The sequence below is a fragment of the Anomalospiza imberbis genome, chromosome 1 (assembly GCF_031753505.1).
Source record: "Anomalospiza imberbis isolate Cuckoo-Finch-1a 21T00152 chromosome 1, ASM3175350v1, whole genome shotgun sequence".
NCBI lineage: Eukaryota > Metazoa > Chordata > Aves > Passeriformes > Viduidae > Anomalospiza > Anomalospiza imberbis.
This window is the reverse complement of record NC_089681.1, coordinates 109,199,684-109,221,345: the sequence shown is the minus strand read 5'-3', so window position 1 is coordinate 109,221,345 and position 21,662 is coordinate 109,199,684. Positions and strand designations below refer to the sequence as shown.

The 21,662-nt window shown below is 39.7% G+C and overlaps 1 protein-coding gene across 9 annotated transcripts in view; it reads left to right on the top strand.

Annotated features, from left to right (window-relative positions):
• Window positions 1–14,348, top strand: part of NEK11 (NIMA related kinase 11) — an 80,691-nt gene extending 66,343 nt beyond the window's left edge. For all 9 annotated transcript variants that reach the window (XM_068205302.1, XM_068205321.1, XM_068205292.1 and 6 more), the window contains 2 exons: window positions 727–823; window positions 14,074–14,348. In XM_068205302.1, the coding sequence (XP_068061403.1) occupies window positions 727–823; window positions 14,074–14,278 (302 nt within the window). In that variant the 3' untranslated portion in view covers window positions 14,279–14,348. The remainder of the gene's footprint in view (window positions 1–726; window positions 824–14,073) is intronic.
• Window positions 14,349–21,662: the final 7,314 nt, after the last annotated feature.

Genomic DNA, 21,662 nt, shown 5'->3' with positions numbered 1-21,662 from the left:
TGAGCTGATAACCCTGACAGTCCTCTGTGAATCAGCACTTCTGTGTTCCTGTGGATGAGTGCTTCAGTGGTATGTGAGCCCTAGGTCTGAAATATTGCAACAGCTCACAAGGCCTGCAAAGAGAAAGAGTGGGCATATGTGTTTATGCATGTGTATATTTCTTACACATACATATGTATTTACATATACAGGTATGTTTTATATATATATATATATATATATATATATATATATATATATATATATATATTCATACATAAAAATAATACCTTTATCTGAAAGAGAAACTGACGTAGTAGATAAATACTTCCAGTTTACAGTAATGATCAAGCTCAAGGACAGACTTGCCTGTTAGGAAGAATGTTTTTGCTCTTAAAGATAAGTAAAAAAAAAACAATGGAAGAAAATGCATATTGTCTAAACAAATTTAATTTTGTTGGATATTTATTCGTCCCAGAACTTCCTCAAGTGATTGTCCTTTCTGCTGGAAGTCCTTGTGTATTCCTTGTTATTACAGTTCTGGTGCCTTTAGGCTATAAACCTACTTGTCCCTCAGAAAGGAGTTGCCCTTAATGTACATTTAATAATCTAATTCATTTTTAATTAATGTAGCACTGCCTTGTGAGAAGCAGGAATAGTCTTCCTCCTTCTGACTGCCCTTGATTCTGCAATAGAGCTCGGGGGATGAAGGTGAATAAGGTTGTGTGTCTGTGCATTGATTTGTAGGCTCGAGGACTGTCACCGGAGTGTCTCCAGGGGTGCCCCAGGGATTCAGAGCTCTCAACAGTACAATGGCTGAGACCAAGCTGAAACACATGAGGGAGTAAGTAGCATATTTATGTGTTACCAATGTGCAGGCAAAGAACATGGATTTGGAAAACTGCAAAGCACAGCAAATAAAACCCAAAAATCCCATCAACAAAAAGAAGTGGATGGAAAGGTGTTTAGAGACCTGCCTACTTGTCTCCAGAGAGGATGAAAGTTGACCTTCACTTCTGATTGTTTTCTTGTAAGCTGCACAATCACTATCATCCTTCCAGGATCCAGTTTGCCTTCCCTGCTGTCGGTGTCATTCTGAATTTCACTTTCTTTATTAGCACAGCTCGTGCCCATAAATCACCTGCATATGTACACATTACCACCATGTTCACTCCCTCACACACACTTCATTCTTGCCTGGAATGAAAAGTAAGTGGGTTTGTTTCCCATGGTGATATGTTGTTTTAAAACAAATAAAATTGCTGCTATTGGCTGGGATTTTCAAATGAGACAGCGGGCAGTACATGGGCGGTTCTCTTTGGAACTCATTGTCTACTTATTTTCATCATTGCTGAAATCCCAGCTTTATTTATAAAGGTTTCAGTGTCTTAATAGAATGAAGATCCGTGCTTCCTTTCTAGAATGTGCTGGTTAATGTATCTTGAGCCTTTATCTTGACTCAGTAATTTCTGGCCTTCTGAGATTGATTGCATCCTATTTTAGGTGCTGATCTGATAATCATCGTGATGTGGATTATTTCTGAGCTCAAATATTCTTTGCAATGTTGCAAGATTCAACTGCTCTCAGAATATAAACTCTTTTAAAAAAGGGCAATTTTTTTCTCTTGTGTAGGTGGACAGTACCAATATTGTGGTGGATGTTACTGGAATACAAATAAGTTCAAACAGTAGATGCTAAGAGTTAGTTAAGTGAGTTCTGTGAAGAGAATGAATACAATTCCAACAGCATTGATAGCAATCACTGTTTAAAACAAATCACTATGTACTTCAGGAAAATACCAATCACATCTACTCCTGATAGAAGTTATTTGGTTTTATAGTATTTCAAGATTCAGCAGCTCCCAAGGCTTCACTTCATGGCTTAGCCTTTACTGTGCAATCAGTCCCAGGTCTCACAGCCTTCCACTTGTAATGCTTTCCATTCTCTTTTCATGGAAACTACTTATAAAAATAAATTAATGCATTATGTTGTCCCAGCTACTTACAAGGTGAGATTTTTAGTCAAAATGCCCACTAAACTTAGAGATTTCACCTGGTGTTCTCATGGTTCCTGTATAGAACTTAAAACATTTGGATTTCATGGTCATTGCTTTTAGACCTGAGGTATAATTAGATCACTTCTTTCAAATTTTGTTTTTCCAGTGCTGTTTCATGGGTTTCATTGTTTGTTGTGACTCACATTATTGTCCTTTCTCCAAAACATAGCATGACCTTTTCATTTTCTGAATATGTAAAGGTGAGAAAGGACTTAATTGGTTGGAAAGTAAAGTGTTAAGGAACAAGTCAATGAGCACAGTACCCAGCATGTGTGTAGTCAAGGAGATTCCCTGCAAACTCTGATGCATGGCCAATCTGCACACAGGGCAGAGCAGGGTTTTCAGCGGTGAGAAGGAAGCACATCTGGCTATGAATCAGTACATAAAGCCCCAGCTTCTCTGCTCGTTCTTCAGAAAACTTCATATGATGTGTTTTTTGAATGTCATCCACATAACAGTGCCACATAAGCAAGGCTTATATAATTTAGACTTGTGCTATTCAGTTATACTTGGATAGGTGCAGACTTTTGCTGGGGGGGGGTCTTCCAGATGACAGCTTCTGATGAAAGAGACAATGTGGGAGATTTGTCTTTGTGAGACAAACTTAGTAGCAGGAGTTCCTAAAAGGAAAGAGAAGAGCAGAGCAGGGGAGATAATGTGGAGGTGCAGTGAAATCTGTTTGGGTGTCAAGTCACTCTAGAAAGAGGACTATGATGATCTGGGATTTGCACCATTTTCAGATGTTAAGAGCAATATGTTCTGATGAGGGAGACTCCTATGTCATGAGCTGCTCGTAAAGAAACTTTGTGCCCACGCATTACAGATGATGTTACTGGAAGAAAGTGTCAGTAGCTTTGATAAAATGGTAGATTCATCTAAAATAACACAGGGTCTAACAATGAAAACATCTTTTAGCCATTTCCAATTGACACGTGAATAATGCTGGCTTGCAAACCACTGTAGCAAGGCAGTCACTTGACGATGTTATGTGCTCATTGCTTGAGTTACTGCAGCATGACTCACTAAATGCCTTCTTTGACTTGCTGTGTGTCAGAGCATCAATTTAGGAGGTTTCTACTGTATTCTTATGGCAGACTTGACAAGGATACTCATGTGAGAGCAAAGCTGTGCTAAAAATCTTTATGGGAATATAGAAGGAAGCCACTGATATTCTTGAACATGGCAGGTAGAGGTGCTTGGTCTCCTCCTATTTTAAGTGAAAAGAAATGGCTTTTTTTTATCACTACAACCCTTAAATATTTGCCCTGACTTTTTCTTTCCAATTACCATTGCACTCTGTTCCAATTGATCGCAGCCAGCATCAGTGTGAATTGCTGTCTTCTCAGTAAAAGTCATGATAAAATCACTGACTCCAGTGACAACAATTTCTAGTTTGTTATATTTGGTATCAGAATTCATTATGAAGTTTATAAGAGCAGAGATTTAACTTTACCTTTCAAGCTGAGTTAATTGTCTCCACAAAAATTTCCACTTCAGTGCTAAGCATTTAGATATTGGGATCTGTAGTGTTGATAAGAAATCTCCATTTTTTGAACTAGCTCCCACCAAGGTTATCATTATGCTTCTTCCCAGCCCCGTGTGCCAGCAGTGACAACTCAACCAAATATAGAAATCGGAGCTGTGAGACTCTTATACCTCATATTGGGTTTTGAAACTGAGGAATCATGTTAGATGCAGGAAATGGGAGGAGCCATTTCCTGGTATCTTCTGTCCTGGCCACCATCTAATTCTCGTGGTGGTTCCCATCCTTGGTGGTACGAGGTAACTTGGTGCAAGATGAGACTGAGAAGCGTTACTGCCACATGCTATCCAGAGCCAAGTTATCTTCATGGACAGATCCATGAAGACAAACGAATGGTTGTTCCACTGATGTTCCCCTATAGAGACTTTCCAAGTGTGCATCTCAGAAGAGAACCACACTGTTCTTCAGAAGCAACTCCTCCTCAAGCCAAAGCATTTTTCCTCTGTCAGATTAAATTGTAGTAGCACCTATTAATTTTTTTCCCCTGAGGTCCATATAAAAACTTGGTACAGATCGTTTTGTGCTCCTTTGTGGAGATAGCCATGAATATCTACAATGAGTCATTTCAATAGCCATGAACTTTAATATGCACTTTAGAATTCAATAAAATGTATGGCAGTAGAAGGAAAAGCCTTTTATGCCTCAAATTTTAAGTAAATTAAAATCCTTTAGCCCAGCAGTAAGCACCTCTTAGTCAGTCCCCATAGTGTTATGCACAGCAGCATACCATGATCAGGAAAAAGACTTCATCATCCCCTGCTGCGTGTAAGTAAAGCAGTCTTTCAGAAGTCATGAAGAAAAAGCATTGGGTAATATTTTTATTCTGCTCCTGTGAATGCTCATAACATTATTGGTTTAGATTCATGAGCAGTATGTATATATGCTTCTTGTGATTGTGATGCTGCTATCAAATGCATAGTTTATCTTAAAATTTCAGAAATAAAGGTCATTTTAAGGTAATTCAGTAGGCACTGGATGTTCTTTGAGATAAGTAGTCCTAAAATGCTAGAAGTATAAAAGACTTTTTGTACATTTATTTGTGCAATTAAAAAAATATTACAGTAAAGAAAGTGTTTACTCGATGTATTTCAATTTATGCAGAGTGGGCCTTTCTGAGCCAGCTGAAACTGGTTTTGTTATTGATGTCATTGAGGGCAGCTTTAGTGAAGACAAAAGCAACAAATACAAAAAAGCTAATTGTTTTTAAGATTTTGATTTAAAAACTTATCAGTGACCTTTTGATTGCCATTGACTGCCATGTTGATGGTGCAATGATGTAAACGTGCTTGAGGAATAAGATGTCTTCTCACAGACAGAAGACATATTTGGTAAGGAAGTTTATTGACACTCTGAGCTACCACTTTTTTGCAGGTGAATAGAGTACTCTTGAAGGTATTGATCCTGAAATGTTTCTGAGCATTGAATTGTCTCTTATACACACCAGTGTTCTGTCCAACACTCCATTTTCAGGTAATAATTTCTGTCTGGTGGTCCCAAGGCATCTTACAGCATGACTATTGTTTTTTCCATCTCATGGGCTAAGCCAAGATTTACATATCCATCTTCCTTGTCACAGTTTCTCACACCTCATTTTTAAAGGCCAGTCTCAAATGAGTCTACTGAGTTCATTGTGGAAAAAAAAATTAAACATCTTAGTCCATGAGTTTCTCTTTCTTTTACTGGAAATCCATTTTAAGATAATTGCACTATTTATACTTTTCAATATTTTCCAGACCCAAATTTGACAAAAGTATTTTGGGTTTGCTGTTTGCTTTTCAAGCAAGTGAGAGTACAGTAAATTCAGTGGGAACACTGAAAGATTGACCCCTGCCTGTGTGTGGTCAAGCTGGGATATTGGTTCTCGGTTTCTGTCAGGGAGGAGTGAATACTCCTGGCTCAGGAGTCATTGCTGTCCCCAGGCAATCCCCAGGCAATGACTGAAAGAGAAAGTGGGAATGGGTAAATCCTATGCTTCTCCTGCCTAAGAAGAAATGAAGGTGAGTGAGACAGTGTCTGCTGCTCAGAAGCATAGGAGTTCTCTGCAGCAGAAGCAGCAGGAACCCCTCAAGGCTGAAGTTAGAGCTCATGGTCTAATTCCTCAGGCATTTTCCATGGGTCTTCATTCAGCTTCTTCCCACTGTCCATACTCCTCCCCTTCTCATGATAAAAATGGGCTGCTTCTGTTGTTGGCACTTTGCCTCTTACGCTGCTCCTCTCCATCCTGCATCTGAGGATGAGAAGAGCATGTCACCTGCCAACACCATGTTTTCAGCAGTTCTTAGCAGCTTTACATTTGTTAGGGTGCACTTTGAAATGAATAGTGAGAACAAACTTGGTAGTTAGAGTGAGTGAATATTGGAGCACAATTAAATTTGATGCATTTTTCTGGGATGCTCATCTTTTGCCCATTTGCACATGACTTGAATTACTATTACCTCACATTACATTTACCTCAGCTCATAACGTGTAATATTTTGTAAATTTGCTTAGATATGTAAAGAAAACACAGAGTTTTTCAGCTTCTCTGCTGAACTGTATGTCATAGATCCATGAGTCATTCTGTTATTCTGAATTTTTAAGGACTTCTTTTTTAAGTGGACATTAACACTATGATTGCTTCAGCACTAGAGTGAGTTTTTATTCACTTTGAAAACTGCATTTCAGTAGCAAAACAACTAAAATTTTAACTATAGACTCATTCATTTGAAAATGTCAAGGGGCCCCAAACACTCAAAACATTCAGAGAATAATACTTCTTTTTATTTTGCACACAAAACATAGCTTGCCTAGTTTCTTGTGCTGTGCATACATAATGCATAGATTGAGCTGTTCAGATTTCCAGCACCTTGGTTTTGTCAATAGTTTGCAAATGAAAAAACGCTTTCACAGAGCATTAATTATATAGTCTGGTTTCAATATGGAACCACTCAAATTATTTTGACAGCATTTACTAGAAGTAGCATTGCAACCTGGGGAAGTTTACTTGAGAGAAATGTAGGTAGGGAATTTTCCAAGGGGTTTGACACAGGAATGACCAGAGCTCTCTTTTGAAAGATATTAAATGTTTGCTTTTTAGGAAAAAAATTAGGTACTAGACTTCTATCTACATCTTTAAATGCCTAAACAGCTCTGTGAAGCTTGTCTTATTTTGATGCAGACCCAGAAGAAACTGAATATGTAAATCTTTCTAGGCCTTTCTGAAAATCATAGATCTACTGTCCGTAGTTGGTAATTGCTGCCTTCCCTTCCCTTCCCTTCCCTTCCCTTCCCTTCCCTTCCCTTCCCTTCCCTTCCCTTCCCTTCCCTTCCCTTCCCTTCCCTTCCCTTCCCTTCCCTTCCCTTCCCTTCCCTTCCCTTCCCTTCCCTTCCCTTCCCTTCCCTTCCCTTCCCTTCCCTTCCCTTCCCTTCCCTTCCCTTCCCTTCCCTTCCCTTCCCTTCCCTTCCCTTCCCTTCCCTTCCCTTCCCTTCCCTTCCCTTCCCTTCCCTTCCCTTCCCTTCCCTTCCCTTCCCTTCCCTTCCCTTCCCTTCCCTTCCCTTCCCTTCCCTTCCCTTCCCTTCCCTTCCCTTCCCTTCCCTTCCCTTCCCTTCCCTTCCCTTCCCTTCCCTCTCTTCTTTCTCTCTCTCTTTCTCTCTTTCTTTCCCTCTTTCTCTATAGAATGGTGTCATCATGGAATTGTATGACTCTGCCAAAATGTGAATTTGCCTTAGTCCTGTTTTGTGCTAGGAACTTCTTAAAGAGCTACAGATGTGAAAAGAGACCTGAAAGAAGCTGTGGACTTAATCCACCTAGCTTTAGGCCCCATCGGGAGGATATAGATATGAACTAAGCCCGAATGGTTGATGTTCGAAAAACTGTTTGCATAAAATCTTATGCAAATGGGTTTGGGAGCCTTTTTGTGTATATGTTAGTGTCTATTTTTATGTATATGTATATACACAGTTAAATATTTGCCATAACTGGACATCTCACATTCCATATCAGTTAGGGGTTTTTTTAGCTTTTAAATGTCTTTTTGTATTTTTTTGATTCGATTGTTCAAGAATATTTTTACTTTTACTGTATCCTTGTATGGGTCTTTAGCATAGCTCAGAGCTTGAATGCTGCTTCACCTCCCTCTGTGGCTGTACAGTGCTCAAGCCCAGCTGGAAATTTTGTGAGAAAATTACTGTGGTGTTTGTGGTATTTCTATCAAGAATCATCTATCTCCATACCAACTGATTTCATTAATCTCTCCACTGAAGCAACTTTGAAGCATGGACTTTTAATGAGACTCACTTATTGCTAACTCAGAAATGCATTATTTTATGTAGTAGCACTTAATAGCGTATGGCCAAAGACAATGCTTGGATTGAGAAAAAAAATATATAGTAATAGTTTCATTGAAATGCATAAGTACTCTGACAGGTAAATTGTTGGTTTTAAAATTTTCATTTTGGTATGAAATCCTATGTCAGGAGAGACCCCCTCCCAGTATTGAGCCATGTAAAAGGAAATCAGCATTAACTCTCTATTACCACACAGCTGAACAAAAGAGAATGCAGTTCTAGTCTTAAATTTTACAAGATCTGCATATAATTATTTGCTTTTCAGAGGTAACTACTGTATCCTCAAATGCCCACATTCAAGAAGTAGCTATGTATTGTGCTGCTCTTCAGAAACATCTGTCTAAAACAAATACATTGATAAACAAAGCAAATAGCATCAGGTATGTGTTAAGTGTGCCAGGAATTCCTTCTTGATCTTGATCAGTGATGCTGAAGGAATTAAACTGATGACTTTTCAAAGATTCTCTGAATGACATGGCACTGTTAAAAATCAGAATGTTGTTTAAAATAATTATAGAAAGACTAGGAAATATAAGACTGTGTATAAAGCTCAGGGAAGTGTGTTTCAGGTAATTCTTCATGGCCACAGTGAAATAGTGTACTTATCACTCACCCTACCCCCATGAAGAATAGCTCTATGGAAGCAAATATATTTTCACTCTTAATCTTAGTATTGGTAGTAAATTTCTTAATATATGCTGACTTTAAATTGCAGTGTTCAGGTTTGATTTAAATGACTGTTTTGTTGTAATTTTTTTCCATTTGTGGGAAAACCGAAAAGAAATACATTTTTTCATATGCTAAATCATCTTCTAAATTCATAGTAGCTAGAATTCAACTAGCAGCTCTAAATTCTAATTAAAACTTCTTCCAAGAGCAGATGTCAGCTTCAATTACTATTATATAAATTCATTTATCTTTGAATATGATGTGCATGAAGAATATTATTGTTGATATTTCTTCACCTGTGTGTCTACATCTTTTAATAATAAGATCCTTCTTAACTCATGGGAAAACATGTCTTAAATATGCTTTAGATTTTGCAGATCTTTGAAGTAGGACATCAGAGAGTTTTGTTTGCAATCAAATTAAGGTGCTTTAATTCAAGAATTGCAGAGTAATTAAGGATGAATTAAGAAAATTATCATTGTGTTTTCAAGTGAAGAAATTTTCCTTCAGTAGTAATATGAGAATAGTCAAAGTCTATTGAGGCTTGAAGGTGAAGGTGGGGCTAATATTAGTAATTTGTTTTTCTTTTCTTACTAGCTTTTATATAATAATACTTTCCACTGCCTTTTAAATTTTTTTATAAGACCTTTTCTTAGACTTAGCTATTTTTTTTCACATTCCCAAGATTGAACAGCTGTCAGGACTAGAAAAGACTAGAAAAGACTACCTTTAGAAATAAGTTCCTAAAACCTGGATCATGGAACTTATTATGCCCTTCTCCTAGCAGATCTCAAGGGGTCTTTAAACAGCAACAGAGAAGTTATGCTGCAGATGAAGATTTGAACCCAGAGCCATTTCTTTCAAGTATCAAAGTTTTAATCATTCATAGTCAGTAATGCCAGCAAACCGAATGACAGAAAAATAACTCGAGAGAACAGAGATCCTTTGTGTTCTAACTGAGATAAACCTGTTTGTTTACTGAACAATACTGAGATGCTGTAGCAGATATCTTAAGATTTTCTGGTACAGTTAGAAAACAATATTTTGTATGAGACTAAGGATATGTAATTTCCTGATTCTTTTGCAAAGTCATCTCAGGAGATAAATGTAACAATCTTTTCCACTGAGATTCATATCTCTACAGGTTAGCTGCTTAGTGGCATGGTTGTACTGTTTTAAAGAGAAATATGGGGTTAATAAATTGATGCTTGGAAATAGCATTAATTCAGGGACAAATAATTTTTGGATGTGTTGATGAGAATCCTGTGTAATACTGCTGGACTCTATGGGGTTAGCCCCTTGAGTTAGGAAGAACAGAATTTAGGGGCATCTACTGAAATTATTCTTTCAAAGATCCCTGTACTCACTTTTATGCCCCATGAGCCAAAATCAACACAGATTTGTTCTCTACTTTACAATGTGCTCTCTGGTGCTGGATGCAGGTGGCCTGGCTGCATTCAAAAGGATAAATAAATGCCCAGTGGAATGGATATTCCATGAACATAAAATTCCTTTATTAAGGTTTGCTTTGATGTAGGCATGAGTAACTAATTATTTTGAAATAATTGAATTTTCTGTGTTTGTCTTAGGAGCAGTGTGTTTGTTGCCTGTTATGGCAGAGGTGAGATGCTACTGCTGATGCCTGATCTGGAGGGGCTTCCATGGTGTTACTACTCTGGTGCATTCAGTAGTGGCTTGTGCAGAGCCTCTCCTTGCACAAACCACACACAGCTCCCTGAAGGCACCACTGAGACCAGGATGGCTTTAAATTATAGCTGCCATCATGCTAAATGACATTGGAAAGTGAGAAGCTGAAAAACCCCTTAGCTGCTGATTTGTGACATAGTTATCCTTCAAGGCAGGTCATGACAAGTTATTGAGAGATATTAACCTGACAGCTAATGCCCATGGAGGAGCACAACTTGAGCATTTATCTTGTTTTGTGGATTTTGTCAGTGTGGCATAAAGGTAGGTGTATTGTAATTGATCTCCAAGTCAGAAAGGAGATGTTAATATGTAGCTGGCACCAGAACAGTCAAAATGAAAACCAGTGGAATAATAGAGAATTCTTTGTTCACCTAGGGAAAGATTTACAACTTCCTCAGCCAGCTGAGAACACAACATTATTATATTGTCAAATTTTAGTAATTTTGCACTCATGCATAGAAAATCAGCTGTGAATCATCAGATAGCCTGATAAATTCAGATCCACTAAATGACTTGGAATGGTTTTAGACACCCTGTGTCTAAAAATTGCAGTTCTCAAGACTCCTATTTAGCTCCCCTCTAACTCCAGCAGCGCCTATGATTTTGCTGATATTCTTTACTGCGTCTCACATAGTCAGAAGCGCCTTATCCTTGAAAGAACCAAGTCTCTATTTTATGTCCACACTCCATCATTATCCACAAATCAAATATCAATATGGCCTTTGGGTCTTGTTGCAGTTCAGTTTCTCAGACATGTCATGTGTGCTGCACAAGAGCTGGAAAAAAGAGTAATTTTTTTTCTCAGGCCACAGCTTCTGTGGGTGACAGTGTCCCCAGACTGGTAATATCTGCTGTGCAGCCAGTGGGTTGGTGGTCACAGCATGCTTCCAGCCCTGTGTATCCTCTACCTGGAGCATTGGGACTACTCTGTGCAGCCAGGAGTGAGGGAAGTTGAGCTCAATGAATCCCTCCATCTGAGGATCTGTAACGAAGAAAGAAAAGAACTATCTGAGATATTATATTTAAGCACATTACTGTATTATCCAAAGCCAGACCCTTGATTGGTAGAGCCCGATGTAATTCCTTGGATTTTAGCACACTGGAAAACAATTTAGGCCAGTGTGGGATGGAGGCCTGGCCCACAATTTTTCACAGTAATGAAATCCCAGATGTAAGATGTCCCTTTCGCTCATGTTTTCGTGGCTGAAAAAGAGATGATGACTCACAGTGAGCTTGTAGGTGAGTGAGCTATAGCATAGCATGAAGACAGTAAATGTCAGTAAATCAGAAAACATGGATGGCCAAATGTGGCTGTAAATGGGAGTTCTGCACTTGTTCTCACAGCACATTTGGTGGTAAGGCTTTAATTCTTTTTAAAACATCAGTGCAGGTATCCCATATTTCATGTGAAATATCAATCTGTAATTGTGCCTCTCTAGGATTTTATATGGATGGATAAATATCCCCTAGCACAGGATCAGGGCCGTAACGGACAAACCTCACTTTCCAGGAAGCACTTTCTCCTCTCCCTCCATCAGGATCATAGATTCACTCGGTGACTCCTCTTTGACGTTCACTCTCTGAGATCCCACACTTCTGCCTCTGTGATGCATGATGTGGTAGTAGAGTCAAATTAATGCAGCTGTCAAGCCCAAACAGAGCCTGATGTCTTCTTTTGTAAAAGCAGGTTATAATTTTTGTTACCTACCCCATAATTTTCAACCTATGAACCTCTTCCCCTTAATTCTATTGTATCAGCTATTACACACATTAGCTGATTTGCGTGCTCTGCCAAGCTGAACAGAGAAGATTTGAGTCTGCAGGTCACATTTATTTGCAGAAGCAATACTCCCAAGGTATATGTTTGCTTAATTTTTCATCTTTAAATAGACAGGACTGCCCAAGAATTGAACATACTTGTCTAAGAGGGAGAGAGGAGTCATTAAAGGCACTCATGAAGTAGCAGTGATTTCTGGACAGCTTGTCATGTATTGATTTTTAATTGTTGGGAAGAAATAATGATATTTTTGATAGTGTTTTGTGAAGAAATTTACATTGTTTGTCAAACAAATCTCCATTTAGCTTTCAGTGGTAATCCAATCCCTAGGTTTCCAGTGTCTGAGAATTAATTATTTCCAACAGTTTTTATTTTCTCCTAAACAACATTCTTGGTAGAAAATAAAAAGGTAATTTCTAGTTATAGGAAGCAGGACTGAATCAGGTCTAGACCTGTAGAGATTCCAGCTTGGCCCTGTGACTTCTGATCCTGGGTCTTGGCTTTCTCTGCCCCAAGCTCCTGATCTACCTCCGTGTCTGGAGCCAGCAGAGTGGTTTTCCTGAAGCCAAAGGGGGATCACACCTGGGCATGATCAAAGTGCTAGAAAAACAAAGAGCAAGTGAGATGGGAGAAGTTTGAAGCAATAAAGTAGAATTCTTTGCAATGTTTTCCTAAGAGTTGAGGAATTCACATAATATGCAACTTTTACTGGCTGATATTTTACTATGATGATGTTTTTCTTCAGCAATAACAGGATGGTCACTGATAAAAAGCAACTACACTGCTAGGTTGATTATGCTGTTGGGTGAGAAGAGTTGACCTTGCCCTGGTGTTAGACATGTAACAAAATCAGTACAAAACCAGGAAAATCTACAACTGCAGTTTGTGAAATTGCTGTTGGGAGGTAGGTTTAACTATTTAAACTGCTATGGAAAGTGTGCCTGCTCCCTCTGAACCTACGTGCACCTGTAGTGAAGTTCTAAGCCTTAATGCTGGCACCCGGGATCCATGAAGGGGATGTGTGATCCCTTTCTCTGCCCCTCTATAGATCATCCTTGATACAGCCACAGGATGAGGGTGTCCCAGCTTCTGCTGCCTCAGGCACTGGATGGGGAGCCTACTGCAGTCACCATATGACGTGGTTCCCTTCCACATACATCCTTTTTATCTAAAAGACAACCAACTCTCAACTGCTGTAATATGTAACCGTTTAGTGAAAAAAAACCAAACAAATGCTGTGTCAGAAGCATGAAGAGCAGGCAGATAGTCTCTGAAATGCTGAAGGAAAATTACCCTGGTATTTTCATCAAAATATGAAGCCATCACTGAGTGAAAAATTTTATGTTACCTGTGAAACATGAATTTAAAGATGTTTTTACTTTAGGAGGAAGAAATGGTGTTCATTGTCTTGCAGTTTTCAAATGGTTCTTTTTTATAAATCAATATTAAGATGGTGTGAATGTGTGTTTTGTCACTGAGTTACAGATTTGTGTTCTGATAAAAGGTGAGTACTATAGAAAAGAAAAAAGTGTCAAGTTAGCTCATACTGAGCTTGTACAATGGTTTTCTTGTATTTGATAGAAGCTAAAATAAAGCAATGAGTAACAAAGTGTGCTCTCATGAAATGCCACTGGTGTTCAGCTGACTGGGTTACTTCTTTTGGTTTTGATGAAATCCAGAGGCACTAATACATGTGTGTTTACCAGACTTCTTGTAGATACAAGAGTCTGTCAGACTCAGCAGGAAGAGGATTCTTGGATTGTAGCAATGAAGATGGCCATGCTTCCCATGACTTTGCTATGGCCAGGTTTTTATTCTTGGGCTCTGTATAGCAACTAATGATGGAGAAATTCACCTGGAAACTTTAGTTCCTTTTCCTGTCAGGCAAACAAGGTGCATCATGATATTTTAATCAAACCTACAACATTCAGAAGGAATCTGCACTAGTTAATGCTTGTGTTACTACATAACATGAATTACCTTTTACTTGACCTTTTCTATAATATTTATCCCCAGATCTGCCATTGGGAAGCTGGGAGTGGAGGCATTCGAGGCGGTGTACAGCTGCCTCAAGCAAGCGAGACAGCAGAATGCCAGTGAGGAGGAGATCAGGAGCTGTTTGGAGAAACTGGTTTCTAGAGCAAGTGATTGCTTTGAAGTGGATCAGCTGCTGTACTTCGAGGAGCAGCTACAGGCTTCAGAGCCTCATCTCCAGCTGTAACAGTGTGTCAGCAACAGCTGGGAATGGCACAGAGTGGGAAGAGGCCTCCTTCAGGCCAGCAGGCAAGTACAGGAGGTATGTGGAGGACACTGCTGAGGGTAATGTAGTACATAAGCATGTGGGTAAGCTCCATTTGAGAGTCCAGGCTGCAGTGAGAAGTGGGCAAATATGGCATGAATTTCAGGGGCAGGAAGAAGAACAAATGTTTGTGACAGTGGAGGGAGGATTCACAGTTACCTGTGTCCCCTTCATCCTGTGTCCCCTTCACTTAAAGCAAAGGAAGGGTGTTCTGGGCCATGGCTGGACGCCAGTCCTGCACTCAGAGCATCACTGGCAAAGCTGCCTTTGATGGAATGATGCAGGATTAGACTCCAGCTGCTGTTAATTTCTCTGCTAACTCATCATTGTGATACTTAAGCCCATCATTTTTCTGATTTGGCAGATTTACTCTTAAACATGTATGTATATGTATGGCCACTCACCCCCTAATAGTCTTCTTATTATTGATTGTTCAAAAGGGCTGCATTTCATCTGAGCTTCAAAGGAGCTGTGGACATACATACATATGTGCATATTTATATACATATATGCATGCTCACATACACAGAGATAGGTGTGTATATTCATAATGGCAGAAGAATGTCTGGTCATACACTGTACTTGTCTTAAGAGTTTTGGATTAAATTCATTCTTCAAAAATGGAACAATAAACTGATTTTTTTTCTGCCTTGCGCATTATTACTGTTAATGTCCTTTCTTAGTGTTTATGCTCCCTTCTTCACATGCATCCCACTCCTGCTGATTTCAACTGTCTATCAGGCTCTGATTATATGCTTAATGTTTTCCTTCTACCTCTTCCTCCTTATTCTGCATTCTTAGCTCTTTCCTCCATCTGTGTGAAAGACTAAAGGTTAACAAAGTCATACGATTGGTAAAGGAATCTAAACTGAATTGTAGACCAAATGAATTTTAGGCATTGAGCCATTATCATAATCCTTATGCTTCCTGCTTTTTCTCCACAACTCTTAAAAGACTTTGGGACTGTACTAAATAAATTAGAAGAAACTCATAATAAAAATATAAAAAAAAATTTCTATTTGACCTGAGTTATTTACAGTGAAGTATACCAGTAGTGATGGTCAATTAAGCAGTGCTACTGATCCATTTTTATGACATGTGTTAAGAAGAAAGCAAAAGGCAAGTAGAGTCTAAATCTATTTTAGCAGCAGCATAAGTTGAGGAAGCAAAAGGCACATCCAGCTACAGATGATGTGGCACTATACTTCCAGCTCAAAGTAATAAGAGATTCTGGTATGTTTCGGCTTTTTCTAGCTTTATCTTTTGTTTAGAATACACCGTGTTACAAGCCAGAGACTAAAGTTCACGATGATGTTCACTGAGGTAGGGAAACATATTTGTTTGTCAGGTTTCAGTCTCTTTTCTATTACTTCTTCTTGACTTACACTCCCCATCCCTCTCAATGTTGTGTAGGTGTGCCTGATCCCATATTTTCTGCACATAACTTAAGACCATTTTAAAACAGAAGTGCTGAAGTCTGAGATACAGGAGGAGTGCTTGGCTGTTGCAGGGACTTTAAAGTCCAAAAGCAAACAATGAGTAACTGACACAGTGAGAATAATGTCAGAGGAAGACAATCTTCACTCCTTTTACCTCTGCTGCAGTTCAAGTGATTTATCAAAAAAACTTTAAACACAGCCACTGTAAGAAGTCAATACCTTTTTTATTAGTGACAACAACTTCTTCAAGCTTTTTTCCATGCAGCTTGCAAGAAAAAATACCAGGGTAAGAATGGGTCAGGCTCCTTAAGGCAGTCAAGGACTCAGATGATCATTAAAGGGAAACCTTTAAAACCTGAAAAACATGGTTTAGTCACTCAGATTGACTTCATGGAAATGGTTGCTCTCTGATGAGCAGTATTTTTTTTTTTTTTAAATTTGTTGCACAGGAAAAAGAACTCACAGTGCCTTTTACACTTACTTAGTTGCTTTCTGCTCTCAGCAGGGAATGACCTTCAAGGCATGTGAGGATCTGGAGGTTACTGGTTTATGGCTTGTATGCTTTAAACCATACTTTGTTTCATTTTCTGGGTTTTTTACATGAATCATACCACAATTAGCCAATGTAGTGTACACATTAAACACAGCAGGAAATTTTTGCCTCTGAGCTGTAGAAAAAGTACAGAAGTGCATCCCATGGATTTGACAGAAATTTTTACATTACTGTTTGACTTGCAAAATCCCATTACTGGTGGTCATTAGTATAAATCTAAAAGTAAGGAGGAGGATTGTTGATATCATAGATCTTCAGTAACATAAAAGCAACAGAACTGCTGGAAGTAAATGTGAGGAAATAAATGTAAAGGCATTGAGTTGCTGTGCATAAATCTTCATAAAAAGTCCCATTTAACCTACATATTTGTACCAAAAGCTTTGCAAGCATGAGGCAACCTTGCTGCCTTTTTTATTGGTTCTCTTAAAAATGTTACAAGATGAATTGCTTGATGAAGAGATATTGAAAACAAAGGAAGTGGGGTGAGTATTTTTTTCATGCTTTGAGGGCTTAAACCTGGTATCAAGGTGCTTGAACTATAAAGGGAAAAACAACATCTGAATTTTTGAATAAGAGGTATAACTGTCAGTTTCTTGTTGACAGCTGGATTAGGAGGCAAACCAATTCTATTTTTCAAAGCAAACAAAAAGGAAACACTTTCTTAGAGGGGATTATTCTGCTGGATAATTTCTAGAAAGCATCAGAATCCCCTCTCTGCAAGATGAAATAGAGGTTCCCATATCTGAAAATCCTGCCTGCAGGAAAGGACCTTCCTCCCTCGTGGACCTGGCTTTGTGACTGTTGCCCTGTGATGACCAGCTCAGAGGTGCTCTCACAGCCAAACCACAAACCTGCACCTGGCACAGCAGGAGCTCACCCCTGGCTGCTGCTGGATCTCCAGCTCCGCACATAACCAGAGCAATGGAGCATCAAACAGATACACAGGTGAAAAAAAGGGCAGGAGGCAGCAAAGTGGCCATATGGATAATGCAAAGGCTGACCTTTTATCTGTGGTGTAAGTCAGTTCAGACTGACCTGTAGGTGCAACTACTGTTATCCGAGGGAATCTAGTGGGCAAGAGAAGAAAGGCTCAAACAGGAGATTTGTTTGGAAACAGGATCAATATGCACAGAGGCACATTTATCTCTCATATTTAGTTTGTAATATTTGTGCACAGCACAGCCTAACTTGAAAACTCCTTAGCCTGTCTCCACTGAATAATCTTGTTTTTCAGGAGGGAGAAGTCCAGCAGAAAGTTTCTGTGTGTGATTATTGGTAGTAAGTAGAAGTCTAATGAAAATGCAGTCTCCAGATGGTGATTTAGCTGATAATTATTCCTGTTCAGGAATATGACTGCCTTGGTAATCACTATCCAGATGTGCTGCATACATGCACGTAAGAAGAGCTGGTTAACAGCAAAGGCAGATGTATTTATGTACAGATTGGTCAGGCACAGAGGGTGGGCAAAGGATGGAATAGGATGAAGAGGGTTGTAGGTTCCTTCCTCTTATGCCTTCTCCTCATATACTTAGTTACCACACCTGGTCCTACTTTTTTTTTTGACACTTTTTATATGGTTGGGGGAATAAAGGGACAGTGAATGGCCTTTTCTGAGAGCCACTGAATTTTCTAAAATGAGACAAAGAATTGAAACCTAACAGGAAACCTTGATGCCAGTGGTCACAGCAAGAGAAGACTATGCAAATGCTTCTGATTCCATAGAACTATGGGTCCAGTTTTCTTTTATCTGGGTTGGAACATGGCCGGTATGGCTGGGAAGTTAGTATTTACAGATAATTTTCCCTGTTATCTCTGCAGACAGGTTTCAATCCTCAGTTGCTCATGAATGGTTAACTACAGCCTCCTGACTTCCAGTATTCTCACACTGTGCAGTTGGTCACTTCCCCATCAGGTCAGAAAGCAGAAAACAGGTCCTGAGAAAACTTCCAGCAGAAAAAGCAGTTGAGGAAAACAGACATTTAGTCAGCTGGTTTAAAAGTACACCCCTTGGGTAAATATTTTCTATTCCACTTGATGACACCTGGCCAGGGATTTCCAATGTTTTGCAATGTGCCAGAAATACACATACTGTGATTATCATCCTGTAGATTAAATGGGCTTGGCTTTGTTGTCATTTTTGGTATTACATGTGTAGCTGTAATCAAAGTACAAAGGCAGTGGTGTGCAAACAATAGGAAAAAATACCTCTGAAGAAAAATGGCAAATGAAAGAGAAGATTACTGCTTTGTACTAGTTAACTGTCCTGTGTATTGATATATTTTAACATCTAGAAACTGCAGTCTGTCTTAGGGAGCCTGAGAATGTTGTATTTATGTACATGAATCTACACAGAGAAATGAATTGTGACTCTCTCATGAACTGTCTATCCATCAGTCATCTCCCTCTACATCTAGGCATGCACACACAAACATCACAAACATATTTATATACATATGGGTATGTATAGATCCTGATGCACAGCATGTCACCAAACCTTCAAGAATATGTTTTCTCTCCTGATAAACAAAACATCTGCTAGCTGCTCCAAAAAAAATCTTATGAGCAGGTAAATACACAGCTGAATCCACCTTGAGCAGAAAAAAACCTGAATGTTTTGATCACGTACTGCACCAGGCACTGTACAAAAGAGCTCCAAGGCAATCCCAACTTCCCAGGCCTCCCAGCTGAATTGTCCAGCAGGAATATGAAGGAAGATGGTTCAGAGAAGTAACCTGAGCTTGTGTGGCAAAGTGCAACAGGAAACCAACCAGGGTGAGCACTTCTCCTGATCCTCACCTGATGCTGTGCCAGGCAGCCAGCAGTGGCTTGTGGCTACCAGGGTAATGCAAGGCATTAAGGAGGATGCAGTGTTGTGAAATGAATTTTAATACAGAAAACCAGTATTTAATGACATATGACTCTGTGACTGTGCATGGAAGTGTGTGTGTTTGATGGACTGTTGATGAGGTGATTCTGTGCCAGAGCTTTATACCCTAGAGGTGACCGAGTGCTATGAAGAAGTTGGGAATCTGTGAATTGCTCTCCTCTCTCCATTGCCCTCTGCTGATCCCTCAGAAACTGCCTTATTCTACCATGGCAAATATTCCCTTGGGCTGTGTTATTTCCTCTCAGCATCTCTAATATGAGTTCTATTTCAGACTTTTTCATATGGAAGTCTCTTTCTGATGGAGGCTGCTCTATTGATCTGTGTCTATAAAGGGTCAGCAGTGTGAGAGTGGTCTTAAATAATGCATTGGAGTTTTCTCCCTCTGCTCTCAGTGAGTTCTGGGGAAATGCTCCATAGAAATGCCATGGAATCTTCGTAGCTTGAGCTTTCTCAGTTGTCTTGTCCTCTTTCCTCCCTAGATCCTCAAGGAGAGAAAGCAAAGCAAACTCAAGGAGCTCAGAATAGATGCCGTTATTTAATGTCCAGAGGCAATCCTTTAAATCAAGAGAGGCTGTTTCTCTTGTTTTGTAAGACAGTTTTTGAGTGTGAGCATTATTTTATTGATACCTTTAGGCATCTGACAATCAGTGGCATACTTTTGCCATCCTGTCTCTGCCAGTGAGTTGTTTTTTATCCCACCCCAAAATGAAGCCTGCTTGTTTTGAATGCTCTTTTGGCAGGAGCTTGGCTCCTGAGGCTGACAGTGAATGCTCCTGACTCCCTAAAGGTCTAATTTTGCCAGTTATTCATTTGTGTCCTTCTACAAACTGTCTTGGCAACTGGGGACTCTGTTTCTGGGAGGGGGTGGTATTCCAACAACTGTAAGCAAGGGTGTTGAAATGATCCTTCTTTTTGCCTGAGGACAACAGGAATCACTTCCAGGTAGCACAGTGGGAGTGGAGGCAGCCAGAGCAGCCCCAGGCCTGAGCATCTCCCTAGTGCTAATGGAGGAGCCCCTGGGGTTTGCTGCATCCCAGGTGGGCCAGGAGAGTTGAGGACCCTCTGGATTCACGGTCAGGTTGTGCTTGCTGTTTTGAACTAATACTGCAGAGAGGAGATTCATGGAGAGCAAACCCTTGTAAAGACAGTGAGTCTCCAGACTACCTAATGACTGCTTAATGAGTGTCTAAGCACTGCACCATTATTGAATTTTAATTGCCTTCTTCCTGGCTTTGTGCTAGAAAATGAAAAAGGAGCAAACACTACATGTAATGAGGGTAGATGATTAAAAAGTAATACCTAAGAGACACCCAGTCATTTGTGGAAAAGACCACAAGAATAATGTGATGAGAGGAACCAGCACTGCTGTGTGCCTGCCACCTCTTTGGATTTTTACAGCTGCTAAAAACGGAAGTTGTTTTCAGCATGATCTAGCAGAAAAACAGATTATTATTATTTGGTATCAGTGCTGTAACTAAACTTATGGATTTTATTAAATCAATAAATATTGGTTAATTACCACTGCATGGAAAATCCAGTCCACATCACCAGGTCAGTGCAGATGGACTTTTCAGAGGTTGCTCTTTAGCACTGTGCACTTTCTGATGTCTGCACAGACTATTTTTGACTGCATTGAGTGAATGTGCATTGCTTTGAGCAGTTGACAGCAGAAAGGCCCAATTGAGAGTACACCAAAAGAGCCCTAAATCCATCAAGCATTTAAACATGTGCTTAGCCGTGAATGCCAGCCTCACTGCTGCACAATTGCCAGGGAAACAGGGAGCACTGGGTTGTAGTAAAGGGCAAAACACAGCACAGGGACTTGTTCATAAAAGAGGTAGCTCTTCAGAGCTGGAAGCCCACCTTTGAAGCTACACACATTCAGAAGTCTGAGAAGACATCCAACCACTGAGATGATGCCTCAGCCTGGTGGTCCAATCAGCTGAAATAAATTAAGATAGATTTATATAATCAAAAGATGAATGTAATTAAAATGTACATAGATTAAATAGGTTCCTATAACAAGAGATAAATGGCAGAAATTGTAGTTTTGAGGAGAAACTTGCATAATTTCACTTTTCAGCTCTGAAAGGTGTGCATTTGTGAGGTGTTTTAACCTGAACCAACGGAAAACTCTGGCCAGATATTAATGTCTCTAATTCTAGCCTTTTGTTTCTCTCTTTCTCTTTCCACACCTCACATTTTGTCACCAGGCAATAATATGACAGGTCCCTCTTGTGCAGCTTCTCTTTTGGCTTCTCTGCTGGAGTTTATGGTAACTCTTAGTGAAACATTTTGTACTCCAATGTTTTCATAATGAAAATTCTTTCCCTCCCTCCCTCCCTCCCTCCCTCCCTCCCTCCCTCCCTCCCTCCCTCCCTCCCTCCCTCCCTTCCCTCCCTTCCCTCCCTCCCTTCGCTTTCCTCC